The sequence below is a fragment of the Schistocerca gregaria genome, chromosome 10, assembly GCF_023897955.1.
Source record: "Schistocerca gregaria isolate iqSchGreg1 chromosome 10, iqSchGreg1.2, whole genome shotgun sequence".
In the NCBI taxonomy this organism is placed as follows: Eukaryota; Metazoa; Arthropoda; class Insecta; order Orthoptera; family Acrididae; genus Schistocerca; species Schistocerca gregaria.
In genome coordinates this window covers 73,842,086-73,862,719 of record NC_064929.1, presented here as the reverse complement: position 1 = coordinate 73,862,719, position 20,634 = coordinate 73,842,086, and the positions used below count along the sequence as shown (strand labels likewise).

Here is a 20,634-nt window from a genome sequence, read left to right as displayed (position 1 = left end):
AGAGAGAGAGAGAGAGAGAGATAGAGAGTGTGAGTGTGTGTGTGTGTGTGTGTGTGTGTGTGTGTGTGTGTGAGAGAGAGAGAGAGAGAGAGAGAGAGAGAGAGAGAGAGAGAGAGAGAGAGAGAGTGTGTGTGTGTGTGTGTGAGTGAGAGAGAGAGTGAGTGAGTGAGAGAGTGAGAGTGAGAGTGAGAGTGAGTGAGAGTGAGTGAGAGTGAGAGAGTATCTGTGGATGAGTTTTTATGCATGTTTGTATGATCTTGTGTTGTGGCTACCCTGTTACAATTGAGTTCAGAGTGAAATGGAGGCAAAAGAGTGTGGTATGGTACCAGTATGCAGTCAGCTACTCTGTAACACTCAGCTACTCTGTAACAGCACCAAATGGTCCATAGAGCTTAATGTCCCCATCTGAATAACACATAACTCAATGAGCTGAGGCATATTTCTCGAAAGAATTAAATATGTATTGGTGACACCGATTTATAGAATAGGAAGCAAGCAAATGACTCAACTGTAGATTCATCTCTCTCCTTCCTCCATTCTCAAAAGGTTTTGAGAAATAGCGTACTGAACCACTTTTTCGAGAATCTGCTTTTAACAACTACTCAGTTAGCCCTAAAAACTCAGTTCATTCTGCTTTCCACTTAGGATTCTCTCTCATTGTGTTGACCTGTAGAAAGGATTGCTGACATATTTCCACTCATTTCTGACCTATGGTACAATCCTCGTGGGAAATGCAGTTAAGGTCAAAAAAGTATTTACTCGAATTGAGAATGCAGTAAGAATACTATGTAAAGTAGATAACTGAGCAGCCTGCAGTATTTTACTCAGAGGCCTAGGGATTTTTACACTTACTTGTCAATACATTTACTCTATGATGGCCTTTGTGGTTAAAATAAGAGTTTACAATCATGACATTAGAGAAGCATGTATGTTTTAGTTCCTAGTAATTATTTTTATTTCGCCTACTGGCTACCGGTTTCAGTACACAGTAGCATCGTCAGGCCGTCTCCTGGCTTCCAGCCCTAACACTTGCTTCCCAGAGAGAGGTATTTGATATACCTACTTGGGAAGTGAGCAGAAAGCAGGAGGATTCCTACAATATATTTTTAATGTTTTGGAAGATGAATGATGACTCGTGATCATCATCATCATTTAAGACTGATTATGCCTTTCAGCATTCAGTCTGGAGCATAGCCCCCTTATAAAATTCCTCCATGATCCCCTATTCAGTGCTAACATTGGTGCCTCTTCTGATGCTAAACCTATTACTTCAAAATCATTCTTAACCGAATCCAGGTACCTTCTCCTTGGTCTGCCCTGACTCCTCCTACCCTCTACTGCTGAACCCATGAGTCTCTTGGGTAACCTTTCTTCTCCCATGCGTGTAGCATGACCCCACCATCTAAGCCTGTTCATCCTGACTGCTACATCTATAGAGTTCATTCCCAGTTTTTCATTGTGGACACCCTCCTGCCATTGTTCCCATCTACTAGTACCTGCAATCATCCTAGCTACTTTCATATCCGTAACCTCAACCTTGTTGATAAGGTAACCTGAACCCACCCAGCTTTCACTCCCATGCAACAAAGTTGGTCGAAAGATTGAACGGTGCACAGATAACTTAGTCTTGGTACTGACTTCCTTCTTGCAGAAGAGAGTAGATCGTAGCTGAGCACTCACTGCATTGGCTTTGCTACACCTCGCTTCCAGTTCATTCACTACGTTGCCATCCTGTGAGAATATGCATCCTATCCCATTACTTGTGAGCAGCATAAAAAATTTTCAGGTCTGGCCTTCTTAAAAACCTGTGTAAATACACTATATTTTTTCCTTTTCCTAAGAGACAGGAGGGGTCGTAGCCTCCCCTTGCTCATAGGTATGGGCGCCCTTGGCCTGAGGTTGGTACAGTGTACTCAAACCAGTAGCCAGTAGGCAAAACAAAATCTGTGATTATGAGGTGTGGCCATAAATTCTTTACTGGAAAAACTTACACTGTGTAGTCGCCTCCAGGATACCTGCACTGCTCCATGTGACTTTTCCATTGCTGGAAGCAGTGTTGCACGTTCTTTTATTGTTATGCTGTAAAGGAAGCTTGTCACTTTTCCCTTCACTGCATCCGTGGACTCCGACATGGTCTCTTTGAATGCAGACTTCAGTTTTGAGAAGAGGAGGAAGTCATGTGGTGCTAGTCCAGGTGAATACAGTGGATGTTCCATTACTGGAATGTAGTTTTTCACTAAGAACCTCTTCGCAGACGTAGCATTATGGACCAGCACATTGTATTGATGAAGAATTTGTGATTAATTCTTCTGCAGATTTGGTCTCCTCTGTTACACACTTTCACGGGGGTTTTCAGAACAGTTACATAATAAACTTAATTGCCAGTTTGACCTCCAGGCACCCAATCAATGTAGGTAACCCCTCAGATATCAAAGAAAACAGTCATCAATGCTTTGAATTTTGATTTGCTCATGTGCTCTTTCTTCTTACTACGGGATTGAGAGCTTTTCCAATCCATAGATTATTGATTAGTTTCTGGATAGTATTGGAATATCTATTTTTCATCACACATAATTACTTTGCTGAGCTAATCATGGTCATTTTCAATATTTTCAAGTGTGTCACCACAACAGTTCACTCACTGTTGCTTTTGCTCATTTGTGGCACCACTTTAGCACAAACCTTTGTCATTATCAAATCATCCTGCAAAATCTGTCAAACAGTTTCCTTATTGGTGTAGGAAAGGTCTGAAATAGCTTGAATGCTCTCAAGGCAGTCTCCTTGAGCAATTCTACTGATCTTCTCCACATTCTCTTATGGTCCACTTTCGGAGTGTCTTAATCATCTTCCCTACTGTCCTTGAACCTCTTAACCCACTCGAAAACTTGCATACAAGATAGGCACTGAGCACCGTCAACTTGTTGCAACAAATTGTAAGTTTCTGTGGTGGTTTTTCAAAGTTTTTTGAGGAATTTGATGTTGTTCCACTTTATGGCGTAGCGTAATTCTGACAGAGCCCAGTCACACAACCCATTTCTAAGAAGCCTCACAGACAGTCTAACTGACACACCAGCGTGAAATTTTGTATGCGTGTCAGGGAGAGTCCCAAGGTTAATTCGCCACTCTTCCATTTGTCAGCAACGAAGTCAGAAATGTGCACAGCAACTAGTCTGAAGTCTTTATTGCCACACCTCATAGCATAAAACATACATATATACATTTTCCAGTTGTGTTGGTCATTATTCCAACTGACAGTATTTCAGGAATATGCACAATACCAGAAGTAAAAATAATTGTTAGAATTCAGAAAGTCATTTTATATTATGGTACAAAAATCCCTAACTTGTTGCTGGAAGACATCAAGCAGCAAATTCACAGTTCCTTGACATTTGAAAATAAAGCGGACAAACAACATAGTATCTTCTTGTATGGTCTGTCAAAACATTTGGATTTGCAGGATATACATTTCATTAACACTAAAGTTCACAATAAACAGGCCTCAACTTTACCAATATATAGATAATTGTTAGCGTTCTGTGTAAGGCTACTTAAATGATTAATTTAAATTAAGACAGCAGCTCAATAGCATAACAGGTGGAACAGTGATTTTTTATCCTCTCTCTCCAAAAGAGCCACTTAACTGCTAATACACAAGTACAAGGTAATCAAGAAGAAACCCTCACAACTAGCAGTGTCAGTAGATAAGCACTAGTTGAAATATGCTACTAGAAGCAAAAATGATAGTTGCCTGCAGATGGTCTTTCTGCTTCTTAATGTGTGACTCAACTCTTTCCACATCTCTGAGGGTCGTTCTTCTAGAAGGGATTTACAGAAAACAAGATGTGGAAGAAAGAATAAATGAACTGAAGAATTTGTCCACCAACAACTCTGGAGGTTGAAAAAGAAAACTTTACCATTGCTTTCAGGACAGATCTTCCACGACTGTTCTATTCATTTACATTTCAATACAACAAATTTTACCATACAAATGATTTGTTGTGATGCAATTAATTAGCACTAGTTTGTATTCCAGCATTGTCGATGTAGGAGGGCAGAGGTCTGAACGTCCCAAATGGGTTCACTGTTTTGAAAACTGCGTCGCATTTATTTTTATATCAGCCATAAGTGAATACAACCAGCTCAACGAGCGAGGCCAGGTAAGAAACAAAGCTAGCTCTACTAATAATGACCATATTTCTTAATCTTTTGTTGATATTGTGCAGAAATACAGACAAGTCAGTTTTAAGGATCTGTACAATCCAGATAATCTATATGGTATTGCCTGGAAAGAAATGTGTGTAACTTAACACACACACACACACACACACACACACACACACACACACACACACACACACACACACACACACAAAATGTCACTCACACAGTCGTTACTGTTTCTGTCAGCCTAACTTTGGCAGCTTGCTGGGTATCCAACAGCACTGAAACAATCAAAACTGCAGCATAAACGTATGGAAGACATGGTAAACACATTCTTGGGCAAAGTGTCAGACCTGTTTCAATGAAGACAATTTATGTGTTCCTTAATGCTACACAAACTGTTAAATGCTAGCATATTTTTCAATTTTTCAATTCAACTGAACATTATTTTACATGGATAGAGCATATTTTTATGATACAGGACATTGCTATGTACATCTCTATAAAAATCACTCATATTTCTAGTTCCTTTATTGTGAATAGGTATCACATATATTTTACCAGATGTGTCACATATTTAATTGTTGGAAAATAATCTTTTTCATTGACCCAAATGCTCATTTTTGAATTTTAAATGCTTGTTCTGTAACACTCACATTTCCATCAGATCAGCATGCCATACCATAATAAGCTGTTCACATTCATGTAGTAAACACATAGAACCATTTCATCTTTGGATATGCAGCTCCTTGTATTAACCGTGTTTGCAGTTAAAAATTTTTGGATGTGAGGTCCGCCAGTTATGCAAAACACCGTTTTGCTCAGTACCCAAACATGTTTCGGCATCACTGTGCCATCATCAGTGGGTTTTCATTTTTTTATTTATTCTTTACATTTGGTGTGCATGAACTTTCTGGATCACTTTTGTGTTAATTACTACTGGTAGCTTGTCATGTTTTCATGTGGCAAGTGCTTCCATTCACCACATCATGCTGAGATGTTGTGATGCATACGTAACTATAACAAGTATTTTCCACAAATAATGTAGTAAAATACTTTTTCACTACTCCAGAACACAGAGTAATTGTGGCTTGTTCAATTTAACAGCAGTCCATAAGTGACCTTGAGAGATAATTGCATCTACTCTACCTTTTGTTCATTAGTTCCCCCCATCTTAAATGAACATTTAACTACGAACCTAAAAACACTGTGTCAATGTTTGTTAAAGGCTACCACTCTCTAAACCTACTTGTATATTGCTTTTGTATTTTGTTCTTATATCTGTAAAGCTCATCAGTATACGATCTTCTTATTGTTTACCATAATGCAATTGCCCTTGACCAAAATAGTATATTAATACATACAGTCAAAATGATGTTAATGGTCTGCAATATCTGCCTACGGGATTTATATGTATTAAATGCCCTCTTGCCTCTTTTCTCCATGCTTGATCTCAGATAATTTTTGGATGCTACCCTGTGTGTATGAACTGATAGCAAAACGTACATAACGTAGAGTAACACAAGTATCCCATGGCAGGGCCCACCTGTACAATAAAATCCTTTGACAGGACACTATTATGCTGAGTTAAAATGTAATGAGATATCTCAAACAGAATGATTCCCTCTGAGCACAGTTTCTGGAAACATTGGTTATGAAAATGCCAACTCATGCTTATCTCACGTGACATCCTGAAAGCCATGGGTCAGTGTAATCAGGAGGAGACAGTATCTCCTGACTTCCAAAAAGCATTTGACTTGATATCCCACCAACAGTTATTATTAAAGTAGAATCATCTAGGGCTATCAAATGAAATTTGTAACTGAAGTGAGGATTTCTTGGAATGGAGGGCAGAACATGTTGTCTTGGAGGGAGACATTGACTGAAGTAGAAGCAGGTACAAGAGTGTTTCATGCAAATGGTTTGCAACTCTTGCTGTGCATACTCTGCATTAATGATCTATCAAAAAATATTAAAAGTCATCTCAAGCTTTTTGCAGAGGATGCTGCTACCGATACTGATGCACTATTAGCAAGAAGGTGCCCAAATTCAAGCAGATGTTGACAAGATTTCAATGTGGTGCAAAGATTGACAACTCACTTTAAATGCAAAACTGTTTTCTTTATAAAATGTGAAAATTTAGTGTTCTATGATGACAATAAGTCAAAACTGGAATGAGTCAGGTCACACAAATGCCCTTGTGTAAGAATTTGTGAAGACATGAAATAGAACGATAACATATGAACCGTTATAGGCAAGGCAGGTGGCAGTTTTCAGTCCACTGACAGGACACTGGAAGAAAAGTCAGTTCACAAAGGAGTCTGCTTATGAAGCACTTGTACAATGCACTATAGAATAATCTTCATCTATGTAGGATCTATATTAAGGAGGTCTAACATGGAATGTCAAATATATACAAAGAAGAGGAGCACATATGTTTACATGTCTGTTTAACCCTCAGGAGAGAGTTAAGCAAAGGCAGAAAAGCCTGAATTGGCTGATGTTCGAAGACAGATGCCAACTATTCCATAAAGGCTTACTTTAAAAATTCTAGGGAACAGTATTAAGTAATGAAAATAGAAATATGTGTAAGCCTTCTTTGTACTGATTCCATAGGCATTACTAAGACGGTTTTAGATTTGTGATCTAATGTTTTCTTGGCATATTTCCAATTTGTAGAATTCTCGCATGTTCGGCCAAGTCGTGCCGTAATTATTCCACAATATTTTGGCCCCTGAAGACTGCTGCTCCACTCCTGGCAGCATCCTGTATATGTTGGCCATTATCCCAGCCATCACTCCACTCCTATCACTGCCCGTGTGGGTGCTCCAGTGGGCAGTGGTGGTTGTAGGAGTAGCAGCACCCGGCTCCAAATTCTGGTCTCAACTGTCTGAGCTGCTGCTGTCAGATGCAGACCTCTCTGTACAGAAACATTTGTCTTTATCAACACGAGGTTCCACACCAGACTCAGTTGTAGGTTGCTACCTTTATTAATTGGATCATCTTGAACCCTGATTTCAATGGCCTCTTTAATCACATAATACCACGAGGAGGAAGATTGCTTAAGTGATATACATTTAATGTTATGTCGCTCTGAGCTGCTGCTGATGTTCCCACAAATATTGGCAGGATCTTGGAGTGACTTGATGTTAAATGTGTATTTTGCCCTCTCCCTAATACCTTGACACTACTAGGCTCAGTGAAGGCTGATGTAGACTTTCACAAATCAGAAGTTTACCAATTTCCCTGCCAGTACAGCAAAGCGTACAGTGTAGAATCTGTACACACAGTAGAAACGAGGTGCTTAAGCATAGATGGTACACTGAACTACATCAGACCACCAAATCAGCCATAGCCGGCCATAGCATTAAACTGACCTTACTATGCCAGCATGAGATTTTCACTCTGCAGCAGAGTGTGCGCTGATACGAAACTTCCTGGCAGATTAAAACTGTGTGCCCAACCGAGACCCAAACTCGGGACCTTTGCCACTCGTGGGCAAGTGCTCTACCATTTGAGCTACCGAAGCACGACTCGCGCACGGTCCCCACAGCTTTACTTCTGCCAGTATCTCGTCTCCTACCTTCCAAACTTTACAGAAGCTCTCCTGCAAACCCTGCAGAACTAGCACTCCTGAAAGAAAGGATACTGCGGAGACATGGCTTAGCCACAGCCTGGGGGATGTTTCCAGAATGAGATTTTCAATCTGCAGCAGAGAGCTTCTGTAAAGTTTGGAAGGTAGGAGACGAAATACTGGCAGAAGTAAAGCTGTGGGGATCGGGCGTGAGTCGTGCTTTGGTAGCTCAGATGGTAGAGCACTTGCCCGCGAAAGGCAAAGATCCCGAGTTCGAGTCTCAGTCTGGCACACAATTTTAATCTGCCAGGAAGTTTCTGACCTTACTATGGATTACAACAACACCAAACTCCTTAGACAGAGTTGCTCCTTCTAGGACTGCAAGATTAGAGGCCATTGAAATTAGGTTCCATGGTAGTCTACAACTGGGTCAGGTGTTGAAACCTGTACCAAGCCAAAAAAAAAAAAAAAAAAAAAACTGTTCCCATGGAGAGAAGTCAGCACCCAGGAGTGGTAGCTCGGATGCTCGAGACCATATTCAGAGCAGGGCAATGCTATCCCCACCACTGCCAATATCCACTACAGTGGCACAGATAGCAAAAGTAGCAGACTGATGGAGGGCGTAATGGTCAATTTACATAGGATGCCAACAGGAGTGGAGCAAGTCAACAGGGCCACCTGAAGATGGCAATGAATCTGTTTGCAAAATATTGTGGAATAATTATGGCATGACCTGGCTGGGCATCTGAGAGTTTTACTAATGATACTAGATTGAGTACGTGCACACAGAGGTTTTCAAGCAAGCATTTTTCCCCTGCTTCATGTGGACATGGGACAGGAAGAAAACGTAATACACAATAAAGTGGGAAGGACTCTGTGCTTTGCAGTCCACAGTGGTTTGTTGAGTACAGATGTAGGTGTATATGGTAATGCAGAATTGAAATGTGAAAAGTGCACTTTAAAATTTTACTTTGACATCTGATGCCATAGTCTTGCGTGCAAGATGTCTAGTGGCTAAATCTGCATTTGTAAACTTATCCATTCTGTATAATTGCTTATGGGAACAAAACTTCTGACACACTTGGACATAAATAACTTTGTGACTGACATTCCAGAGAGATGAGTGGTAGGAGCCAACCACTTTAAAATTTTACTTTGACATCTGATGCCATAGTCATGCATGCAAGATGTCTAGTGGCTAAATCTGCATTTGTAAACTTATCCATTCTGTATAATTGCTTATGAGAACAAAACTCCTGGCACACTTGGACATAAATAACTTTGTGACTGACATTCCAGAGAGATGAGTGGTAGGAGCCAACCACTAGCAAACTGCAGCTTTCTGGAGCACCACATATTCACCATGTTGCCCATTCTGTAGGTTCGTGCAGAGCCTATTGGGTGAGACTGCCTGTAGGCCAGGATGATCCAAAGATGTGATTCGAAGGGGTAGGCTGCTACTCACAATATACAGGAGGCATAGGGTGGCAGACAGGCACATTAAAAAAATTTCTAGATATTATCATTTATCAGACCGAGTCCTCCATCACACAAAGATAAAAAAGTGTGCACATTCATACCTGCGTAAGTTAAACACACACACGGCCACTGTCGTCTTAGGGCACTAATTCCAGGCTGCGACTGTGTCTGCAGTGAGCAGCAGTAGAGGCTGGGTAGAGGGAGCACAGAAGGCGTGTGGAGTGGGGAGGGATAGCAGGATAGGGGAGGAGGGAGAGTACAAGGACAGGGTAGGCACAGGATAAGGCTGCTAGGTGCAGCGTTAGGAGGCTGTGCTGGAGAGGCAGCACACAAGGCCAAAAACTCAGCAGGTGAGACAGAAGGCACATGTGGGGCTGGGGTTGGAGTAGAGAAGGGGACAGGCAGGTGAAGGACAGGGATTAGACAAGGTTGAGGCCAGGGGTGTTATGGGAGCGTAGGATATATTGAAGGGAGAGTTTCCGACTGCACAGTTCAGAAAAGCTGGGGAGGAATCTGGGCATACAGCCTGTGAAGCAGGTGTCAGAGTAGAGAACATTGTGTCGGGTGGCATGATCAGAAACTGGGTGTTCCAGCTGTCTCTCAGCCACAGGTTGGCAGTGGCCACTCATGCGGATAGACAGCTCGTCAGTTGCTGTGCCCACGCAGAATGTGGCACAGTCGGTAGGTCACCTGGCTGCTTTCACAGGTGACCCTGCCTTCAATGGGGTAGGAGATGCCTGTGACAGGACTGGAGGAGGTGATAGTGGGAAGGTGTAAGGGACAGGTCTCTAAAAGGACGGTCAAGGGCATTGCGTAGGTAAGGTGGTCGTGTACTGTGGGAGAGGTAGGGAGGACAGAGGAGAGGATCTCGTTTCAGGGTACAATGAGAGGCAGTTGAAACCTTGGCAGAGAGCATGAATCAAATGCTCCAGTGCTGGACAGTGATGGTGGTCATAGCTGAAATAACTGGTTTTCAATTATACCAGTTTTTTCATCTACAGGTTAATCCAGCTCTTGAAATAACTGGTTTCTAAAATAACCCATTTTTGATTTTTTTTTTACATTTTGGACTTCCAGTAGCACTCATATACCTTCAAGAAAGATTGAAAAATTCTAATTAAGATAAAGGAGTACGAGATGTTGATCGATATGGATTTGGCTGTGGTAGAAATTGGTTTTGCTGTTTCCAATGAAGATGGTGAAGGTGAAGGAGATGGGCATGGCAATGGCGAGAGCTAAAGGTCACAAACTGATGACTCCCATGCATCACCACTATCATCCTGAAGAAAGCACAAAATTAAGAGTTCGAATATTATCCCAAATTTATAATACATCAATAAAGTTATCAATATATCAATAAAATTTACGTTCTCTTCCATGGAAAAAATGTGGATGTTTTCTCCATGTATGAGGTACAAGTTTGTTGCATATCCCAATCTATTAAAGCAAATGCAGCATTGTACTTCATTGCTACCACACTTCATAAAATACTTCCATAGCAGGTATAGTGCTATTCTGCAATATGAATTATGTCTCATAATGACCAACAAGAAACTACCATATAGATCAGGTACACTATGTGATCAAAAGTATCCGGACACCCCCAAAAACATACGTTTTTCATATTAGATGCATTGTACTGCCATCTACTGCTAGGTACGCCATATCAGCTACCTCAGTAGTCATTAGACATCATGAGAGAGTAGAACGGGGGGCTCCGCAGAACTCACAGACTTCAAACACGGTCAAGTGATTGGGTGTCACTTGTGTCATACGTCTGTACACAAGATTTCCACACTCCTAAACATCTCTAGGTCCACTGTTTCCAATGTGATAGTGAAGTGGAAATGTGAAGGGACACGTACAGCACAAAAGTGTACAGGACGACCTCACCTGTTGACTGAAGGAGACCACCGACAGATGAAGAGGGTCGTAATGTGTAGTAGGCAGACATCTATCCACACCATCACACAGTAATTCCAAACTGCATCAGGATCTACTGCAAATACTATGACAGGTGGGAGGTGGGAAAACTTGGGTTTCATGGTCGAGCGCCCGCTCGTAAGTCACACATCACGCTGGTAAATGCCAAACGACACCTGGCTTGGTGTAAGGAGTGTAAACATTGGACAATTGAACAGTGAAAAAATGTTATGTACAGTGATGAATCATGATACACATTGTGGTGGTCTGATGGCAGGGTGTGTGTTTGGCAAATGACCGGTGAATGTCATCTCAGTGTGTGTAGTGCCAACAGTAAAATCCGGAGCTGGTGGTGTTATGGTGTGGTGTGGTTGTGTTTTTCATGGAAGGGGGCTTGCACCCCTTCTTGTTTTATGTGGCACTATCACAGCATAGGCCTACACTGATGTTTTAAGCACCTTCTTGGTTCCCACTGTTTAAGAGCAATTCAGGGATGGTGATTGCATCTTTCAACATGACCGAGCACCTCTTCATAATGCACGGTCTGTGGTGTATTGGTTACATGACAATAACATCCCTGTAATGGAGTAGCCTGCACAGAGTCCTGATCTGAATTCTACAGAACACCTTTGACTTTGGGATGTTTTGGAACTCCGACTTTGTGCCAGTCCTCACCGGCTGACATCGATACCTCTCCTCAGTCCAGCACTCCGTGAAGACTAAGGGTGGGCCATCACCAGACTGAATTCCAGCACCACTGATGGAGCCGATGGAGGGCACCACGAACTTGTAAGTCATTTTCAGCCGGATGTCCGCATACTTTCGATCACATAGTGTAGATGTAAGTCTTGCACACTGATGTGCATGTGTACTGTCTAATAGGCTTATCACAAGGCAACAGGTGCAAGGTTCTAACTGTAGACATTTTTATCAATATGGAACTTATCAGTTTTCCCATTTTCTACAGTAACTCAATATTTCAAATCATGGAAGTCTAACATATTAACACTACCCATTAAAAAAAATTCAACCAAAAATTTTAGCAGTGCTGTTATAGAAAACTGATATGCTGATTTTTATATTCGGTTATTTGTAAAAAATTGAAGAAGGCCTATTATAATTAAGACTAAACAAACATAAAAAATACCAGTTTCTCAAAACAAGATACTGTTATCAGTTTTAACTGGTCAATTTTTCCCATCCTTAGACCTGGGGTGGTACTGAGTTACAAGTGTGGTGCTCCTATGTGGTCAAACAGGAGTATGTGGGGGAGAGCAAGTACCAGGGGAGACAAGGCATGGGAGATCTGGTTCTGGACAAGATGAGGAAGGTAATTTCGTTTTGTAAAGGTCTGATTGAGACACCCTGCATATTTGAAGAGGGACTGCTCATCACTGTAGACACGACAATGACATGTGGCTAGGCTGGACTGAAGGGATTTCTTGGTGTGGAATGAGTGGCAGGTGTCAAAGCGGGTCTGATGTGACAGAGGTACTGACGTAACCATTCTTGGACATTGAAAAGGTTTCTGTCAGGCTGAGGAGGATTAGATGATGTGAATGTGGGATAAAGAGTTGAGGTTCTGCTAGAATGTGCATACAGTGTCCTCTCCCTCAGTCCAGATCACAGTGTTATCAGTGAATGTGAAAAAGTGAGAGTTCCTATTGATGCATCCTCATACGTGCCTGGTCTTGTGTACTTAATTAACTGTCTCTTCTTCTTCATCTTATCATCATCATCATAGTATTATTATTATTATTATTATTATTATTATTATTAACTAATCCTTCTTTGTCTGCTTCAATGAATTACAAGGGTGATTCAAATGAAAACCTTAAAAGTGCTATAATATTTTCAGTAGTAAAAATGAACAAAAAACTTTTTTAGTAGTATCCCCTACATTGAGTGCATGTATTCCACCACTTTGCAAGTGTGTAGACACCACAATGAAATAATTCTTTTGGTCGTATGTGTACCCAGTTCTGCACTCCTGGTTTCACCTCTTCACCACTTCTGAAATGCCTGCCTTCCATTCACTGTACACCGAACAGGCAAACGTCACTAGCAGCACAGTCTAGTGAATAAGAAGAATGTACCAGACATTCAAATTTAATTTCCTGAATAGTCTCAACTGTCTTAGAGGATGTATGTGTGTTGTCATGCTGTAGTAATATTCCTGAAGTCAAAAACCCTTGTCGTTTACTCCTGATTGCAGGGAAAAATTGATTTTACAGCATGTCTGAATAAGAAATACTGGTTACCGTTGTGCCTCTACCCTTGTAATGCACCAAAACTAGTCCATTTGCATCTCAGAAGAGAATGAACATGACTTTTCCAGTATACCATTGAATGTGAAATTTTTTTTGTTTTGGTGATGAGCTGTGGCACCATTTGCTGCTTTACCTTTTCATTTCTGGTTGGTGATAGTGGAGCTAATTCTCATCACCTGTAACAATTTTTCCCTGAAATGTATCACCTTTGACAAGGAAACGATACAAAAATTCTTAACAGGAATCGACGGGATGGTCTTTCAATTCGGCAGTCAGCTGAAGTGACACCCATCTTGAAGACACCTCATCAAAGAAGTGCAGTACATTGTGAGCAATATCCTGCACTGACCCAATACTTATCTTCAAAGTTTTGGCTATTTCGCTGTAACAACAAGCACAAATCACCATACTGCACTGTCATTCTGTGATGAACTTCAATTGATTTGACACCTCCACCATAGAAAAGATGCATCACAGATCACTGCTCAATCATGATGTACATTAACAGCAGCATGGCCATCTTGTTGCAGATGCTGCTTCCTTCTCTTGCATTATAGCATCACTCTGCCACCTGTTGGTCACTTTCTGTACCAAAAGGAACACTACTGCCACCTATTAACTCCATCACACAACTTTTTGAAATGTTATGAAACTTTTAAGACTTTCATTTGAATCACCCTTATAAATACATTTTATATATTATTTTGGCATTTTGCAGAAGCATAATGTTCTGCAGACCACATGACCCCCAACTGCTGTTTTCTGGTAGCATCTGATTTATCAGGAAAGGTTGTAAGAAGATTAATGAGAGCCTTCTTTTATAACAGAATCGGGTGAGCGAGAGCTTGGCACTCTTCAAGGTGCTGCTCACGTGTTCGGCATTTCGTTACACTTCAGTTATTGTTTTCCTGAACAAAGTGGACATTTTTGATGAGAAGATCAAGAAACACCATCTTTCTCATTACTTCCCAGAATATAAAGGTGAGTTTTTGACGAAAACACACAATCATTATAACTACATTTGACTCAGTAGATTTAGGTCAATCCTAAAAAAATGCCAAAGACAGGTATCAGTAGTTAGTCCATGTAGTATAACCTCATACAAGACAAACTGTAAGCAATTTATGAGTCATATAAAATACCTTAGTTGCATTACAGAAAGCACAGTGCATTGGTCCCATGTCGATTATTTAGTACCAGGCATTCAGAATTTGAAGCACTTGGACACAGTGTACCACTAAATTATATAAGTGCTATGTTGTATGTGGTGTTGTACATCTTCCTGTCAGTTATTTTTGCAGTTTGGATTTTGTTGTGAGGAATGACAGCTAAATATTAAATTCAGGGTGTTTGTAAATGAATATCAGGGGTTTAATGCTTTATAATATTTATTATATTAAACTTACAGTTATAAATGATATGTCAAATGAAAGAGCAACTCAAACAGTTTTACTGAGAACCTTATAAATGTCATTTGTCACATGGCATACATCAAGTCTATAGCCACGTTCTTCCCAAACGTGTCTTCAGTGACTGTAGCAACTGCTTCAATCCAGTTTCTTAATTCAGACAGGTCTGCTGGTAGTTGAGGCATGTACACACGATCCTTGATGAAGCCCCAAAGGAAAAAATTGCATGGCGTTAGGTCGGGTGAACGTGGAGGCCATGCAAAGCAAGCCCTGTCATTGTGCCCCTTCTGACCTATCCAGTGCTTGGGTACAGCAAAGTTCAAGCTGTCTAGCGGATTGTGGTGGAAACGTTGCACACTGCGCATGCAAACTGGTGCCAAACACAACTGTCTGAGTTGCTCTTTCATTTGGCATATCATTTATAACTGTAAGTTTAATGTAATAAATATTATAAAGTGTTAAAACTCCAATATTCATTTATAAACACCCTGTATTACACTGCTCACATTTTTGTTGACTGTGACTCTGTCAATTTATTCTTCAAATTCTGCTGTGCATTCTACTTTGATTGCCCTGTTGTTTCTGACATACACAAATTATCTTCTAGTTGCATTGTCAGCAAATGCCAAATTTGTCTTTCTACATGATACAAGTATAGGAATAACAAGCAGTACTAGCCTTGATACTGAAAAAGCAGCTATCAAAATATTTGAAAAAATGAACAGGTGGTTGAAGGCAAATGGATTGTTATTAAATTTTGAGAAGACCTAGTACATACAATTTAGTACAGCTCAAGGAGCTCCTCTAGCTGCAAAAATAGTTGACTCAATCAACAAAGCATGAGAAATAGAAAATATACTGATGAGAAATAATCACAACACCAAGAAGGAGTTCTGCAACATAAAGTAAATTTGACAGGCATGTTACTACATTTGAAAGATGATGTCTGTTCAAATTTCACACCAATTGCATTAGAGTGGTGCTAGTACAGCAAATCAGGTTTTCTTTAAATACACACTGTGACAGTTATGAGTGTTAGTTACCTTTGAGACTGGACACAGATGAGTTGATGTCAGTGAAGAATGTCTCTACAGTGACAAAGACGCCATTATCAACACCTCACTGGGTTTGAACAGGGTTGTGTAAAAGGGCTATGAGAAACTGGAGGTTTCTTCTGTGATATTGTAGAATGATTTGGCAGGAATGTACGAGGGGCGTTTGAAAATCCCGTGCAAAGTTTGAGAGATGGCACATATGCTGCATATTGTGCATATTGAAGTCATGTTTAGTTAGTAGCACCTTTGGAAAGAATGCACACCAACTTTCAGCCATATTGCTCTATTTCTTTGTGTTTGGCATTCGTGTGAATTGAGGAAGTCGAGTGATTGTCAAAAAATGGACGAAAAAGGATTTCGTGTGGTGATTAAACATTACTTTATGAAGGGAAAAACGCCTCAGGAGACTAAAGAGAAGCTAGATAAACATTACAGTGACCTTCGATGAGAACAGTTTGTAAGTGGTTTCAAAATTTTTGGAGTGGCTATATTGGCACAAGTGATGCTGAACGTTCTGGACGCCCTGTGGAGGTTACGACTCCAGAAATCATTGATTAAATCCATGATATGGTGATGGATGACGGAAGAGTTAATGTGCGTGAGATTGCTAGTGTTGTGGGAATCTTGAATGAATGGGTACATAATATTTTGCATAAACATTTGGACACGAGAAAGCTATCCGCAAGATGGGTTCCGCGATTGCTCACGCTTGGCCAAAAATGGAATCGTGTGAAGTGTTGCAAGAATGGTTTGCAGCTGTTCACGAAGAATCTGCAGGACTTTAAGCATCGTTTTGTCACTGTGGATGAAACATGGATACATTACTATACTCCTGAGATCAAACAACAATCTAAACAATGGGTTACCAAGGGACAATCTGCACCAAAAAAGGCGAAGACCATTCCTTCGGCTAGAAAGGTTATGGCGACTGTCTTTTGGTATTCGCAAGGGATAATCCTCATTGACTATCTGGAAAAGGATAGAACTATTACAGATGAAAATTATTCATCGTTATTGGACCATTTGAAAATTGATTTGCAAGAAAAACGACGGCAATTGGACCACAAAAAGTCCTTTTCCACCACAACAGTGCACCAGCACACACCTCAGCAGTTGTGGACGCAAAATTAATGGAAATAGGATTCCAACTCGTTTCACATCCCCCCTATTCTCCAGACTTGGCTCCCTCAGACTACTATTTGTTCTCCAATTTGAAGAAATGACTGGCGGGATAAAGATTTTACTCAAACAAGGAGGTGATTGCAGCAACTAATAGCTATTTTGCAGACTTGTACAATTCCTATTATTCAGAAGGAATCAATAAATTGGAACAGTGTTGGATGAAGTGTATAAGTCTAAAAGGAGACTATGTCGAAAAATGAAAAAGGTTTACCCCAAACATTTATTTTTGCACGGACTTTACAAACGCCCCTCGTAGCCCCTGTACATGACTGCCGGCAGCGGTGGTCACTGTAACATACAGTTGCAAGAAGACAGGGCTTCGGACGATCACGTAGCACTTCTGAGAGAGAAGACCATAGTGTTTGGCCAATGGCCACTAAACGTGCAGCAGAAATTTGAGCGGCATTTGGCACTACGGCAACAGCTCTGAGCAACGCGCCCTGTAATAAGTGTGCCACCGACCCCAGACCCCGCCGTTTGTGACTTTGGTGGTGTCGAGTGAGAGCTCATTGGAAGACGAGGTGGAGGTCTGTTGTGTTTTCTGATGAAAGCTGGTTCTGCCTCAAAGTTAGTGATCGCCATGTGTAGGTTAGGAGGATGACAGTTGAGAGCCTGAAACCAACCTGTCTGTGTGCTAGACACACTGGACGGACAACCGGTGCTCTGGTTAGGGTGCATATGTCAGCAGGAACACTCTCGTGGACAGCCTGTACACCCTGACTGCAAATTTGTATCTCAGTCAGCCGATTTGACTTGTCGTGCTGCCGTTCACGAACTGCATTTCCGGGGGGTGTTTTTCAGCATAATAATGCTCACCCACATACTGCTGTTGTAGCTGAACTTACTGTAGAAATGTTGCCTCAGCCTGCTCGATTGTCAGATCTGTCTCCAATCGAGCTCATATGGGACATCAGACAACTACCATTACCCGTACCAGTACTGACCGACTAAGTGCGACAGGCACGGAATTCTATCCCACTAACTGACATCTGGCATTGTATAGCACAATGCGTGCACATTTCCTGCCTGTATTCAACATTATGGCAGTGATGCTGATTATTAATGTATCAGCTTTTCACATTTTCAATGGCTTATCTAGTGTTTACATTAACCTGTGGTCTTGCAATGTTAATCACTTTAATATGTTACCTAGACAAATGTATTCCTGAAATTTGACTACTATACATTAATTATTTTTTGATGTTGTGACTTTTTTTTCTGGCACTGTACCAAATTTTACATATTACAGATCAATCACAACCTTAATTTTTAGGAATCCCACACCCTCTAAATTAATGATATGCTTTAGTTCAGCTACACTTGCAGTTACATGATTTAGCTGTAGGTGATTTAAAAATGAAAAAAAAACACTATTTAATTTGGGGTGTTTCCATGCACTGACAGTTCCTGGAATGAAACTTCCTGGCAGATTAAAACTGTATGCCGGACCAAGACTCAAACTCGGGAACTTTTCCTTTTGTGGGGAAGTGCTCTACTATCTGAACTACCCAAACACAACTCATGCCCTATCCTCACAGTCTCACTTTTGCCAGTACCTCATCTCCTACTTTCCAAAGTTCACAGAAGCTCTCCTGTACTGGCAGAAGTGAGACACTGAGAACGGAGCGTGAGTCGTGCTCGAGTAGCTCAGATAGTAGAGCACTTGCCCGTGAAAAGCAAAGGTCCTGAGCTTCAGTCTCAGTCTGGCACACAGTTTTAATCTGCCAGGAAGTTTCATATCAGCGCACACTCTGCCGCAGATTGAAAATCTCATTCTGGAGAGTTTCTGGAATCATTTTTTTTGGATGAACTGAACTTCCAGTGATAGTATTTTTAGAATCCAGAAGGATTTATAAGAATTATATCTGCAATTAGTTATGAACCTTCCTGGAGAGATAGCTACAAAAGACTTCAAAGTTTGACAATTATTATATGATATGTTTATCCGTTAATATTAGCTGTCGTTACCAATACTTGTTCTGAAAAGTAATGCAAACTGTTTACTCTATGACCAAAACAATTTTTACAAAGACTTCAAAAGGACTTAACAGTAGTACAGAAAGAAGTCAGATAAGTGGATACACAAGTATTCTACATCATACCAGAGCTTATTCAGTGTATTGTAGGCAAAGTGGTAGGGTTTAGGAGATAATTAAAGAGCTGTCTTCTGAGCAACTCCTTCTACTTCACTGACGAACATCTCCACAGAATGTCTTAAATTAATGTAGTAACTTATTCGATAATTAGCAGTAACAATGTGATAATAATAATACTTCATTATGTTTCATCATTTCACAATAATTCACTTAAATAAAATGTACAACTTGACTGATTCAGCTGTGGGTTCTTGGTGAAACATTATGTATTATCTTAACTAAACAAAAACTCTTTATGCTTTGAGAACTGGAAAGTGGGCTGTCAACCAATCTTTTTGATTAAAAAAGTTTTGTAAAACAAAACAAAAAAGTGCCTTCACTTAGTTCATACAAAAAGTACATCTGCAACTTCTATCCACATTCTAGATACTTCCTTCCTCAGGATCCACAGAATACGACTAATGTAATGTAAGATTAAAAACATTAATTCTGCCAGTAAAGTATGAAGTGGTACATAAAAACAGTATTTCAATAACTTAAGAAGAAAAGGAAGGTTTCTTTCAAATTAGCTGCTCTTTTCCCATAAAGCAATTTTCATACTTTAGCACTGGTCATAACTGGTTGTTTGTGTAACAAAAAGTTAAGCCTGTGGTTGCTGCTCCTGCCTCTTAATGTATGATGTGCTTGTTCCACATCCCCAGTGAGATTTGCAGAATGGACCTAATTTGGTGCACCAGCTGACCTTTGTGAGGCCTTTGTGGGCATTCAGTATAACTAATTTGGTAAACTGTTTAGAAGGAAATGGGCAATCTTATGTCTCTGTTCTCCAGGGGGATTAACTGTGATATTTGGCCCCACCTCAGCTGAGGAGTGGTCAAGGAGAGTTGAGCAGAAAAAGGACAGCAGTTTCCTCACTGGATGGTAAGAGTTTGAGTTCATTTGCAACGGCTGAGTGAGTGAATGAGTGAGTGTTAGATTGCTCTTTTTGTAGCATATTCTTAACCCAGAATTGTTTGCCAATGTACTCACACTTTCCCCAAGTGATCTTTGGCAGGCAGTTGAATAGATTGGGGATTCCCTGCTCTCCTCAATGCCAGATGTTTAGAATTAAATTTCTGGTTTTCTGAGTGCTACAGGATGCTGAAACATCGTAGTTTTGTTCAGTAAACAGTGTACTCAGTGAGTATGCTGAAAAAAATAATAGTTCCACTTTCTGCCAACAAGTGAAAATATGGCACAGTATGCAGTCAGAATGTCAATTTTTTCCTGTTTTGGCGTCAGTATGCCGTTTCTTGCTAACTGACACCTGTTGATTTCTTTGGTGAAGTACCTGTTATTGTAAAGGATTCAAAAGTTTGTTGTTTTCCATATGGAATGTAATGGCTATTGAGAGGAAACATTGTGCGCTGTTTGTAAAGTTATTTCACCTGAATGGCAGCAATAGCAGACTGCATTGTAGAAGTATTGCCAAACAGAAACACAGCT

The 20,634-nt window shown here is 40.6% G+C and overlaps 1 protein-coding gene across 1 annotated transcript in view; it reads left to right on the top strand.

Annotated features, from left to right (window-relative positions):
• LOC126293278 (guanine nucleotide-binding protein subunit alpha-14-like) overlaps positions 1-20,634 on the top strand; it is a 157,283-nt gene that overhangs the window by 111,788 nt on the left and 24,861 nt on the right. The window contains exons 5-6 of the mRNA XM_049986401.1: positions 4,034-4,157; positions 14,235-14,388. Of these exons, the coding sequence (XP_049842358.1) occupies positions 4,034-4,157; positions 14,235-14,388 (278 nt within the window). The remainder of the gene's footprint in view (positions 1-4,033; positions 4,158-14,234; positions 14,389-20,634) is intronic.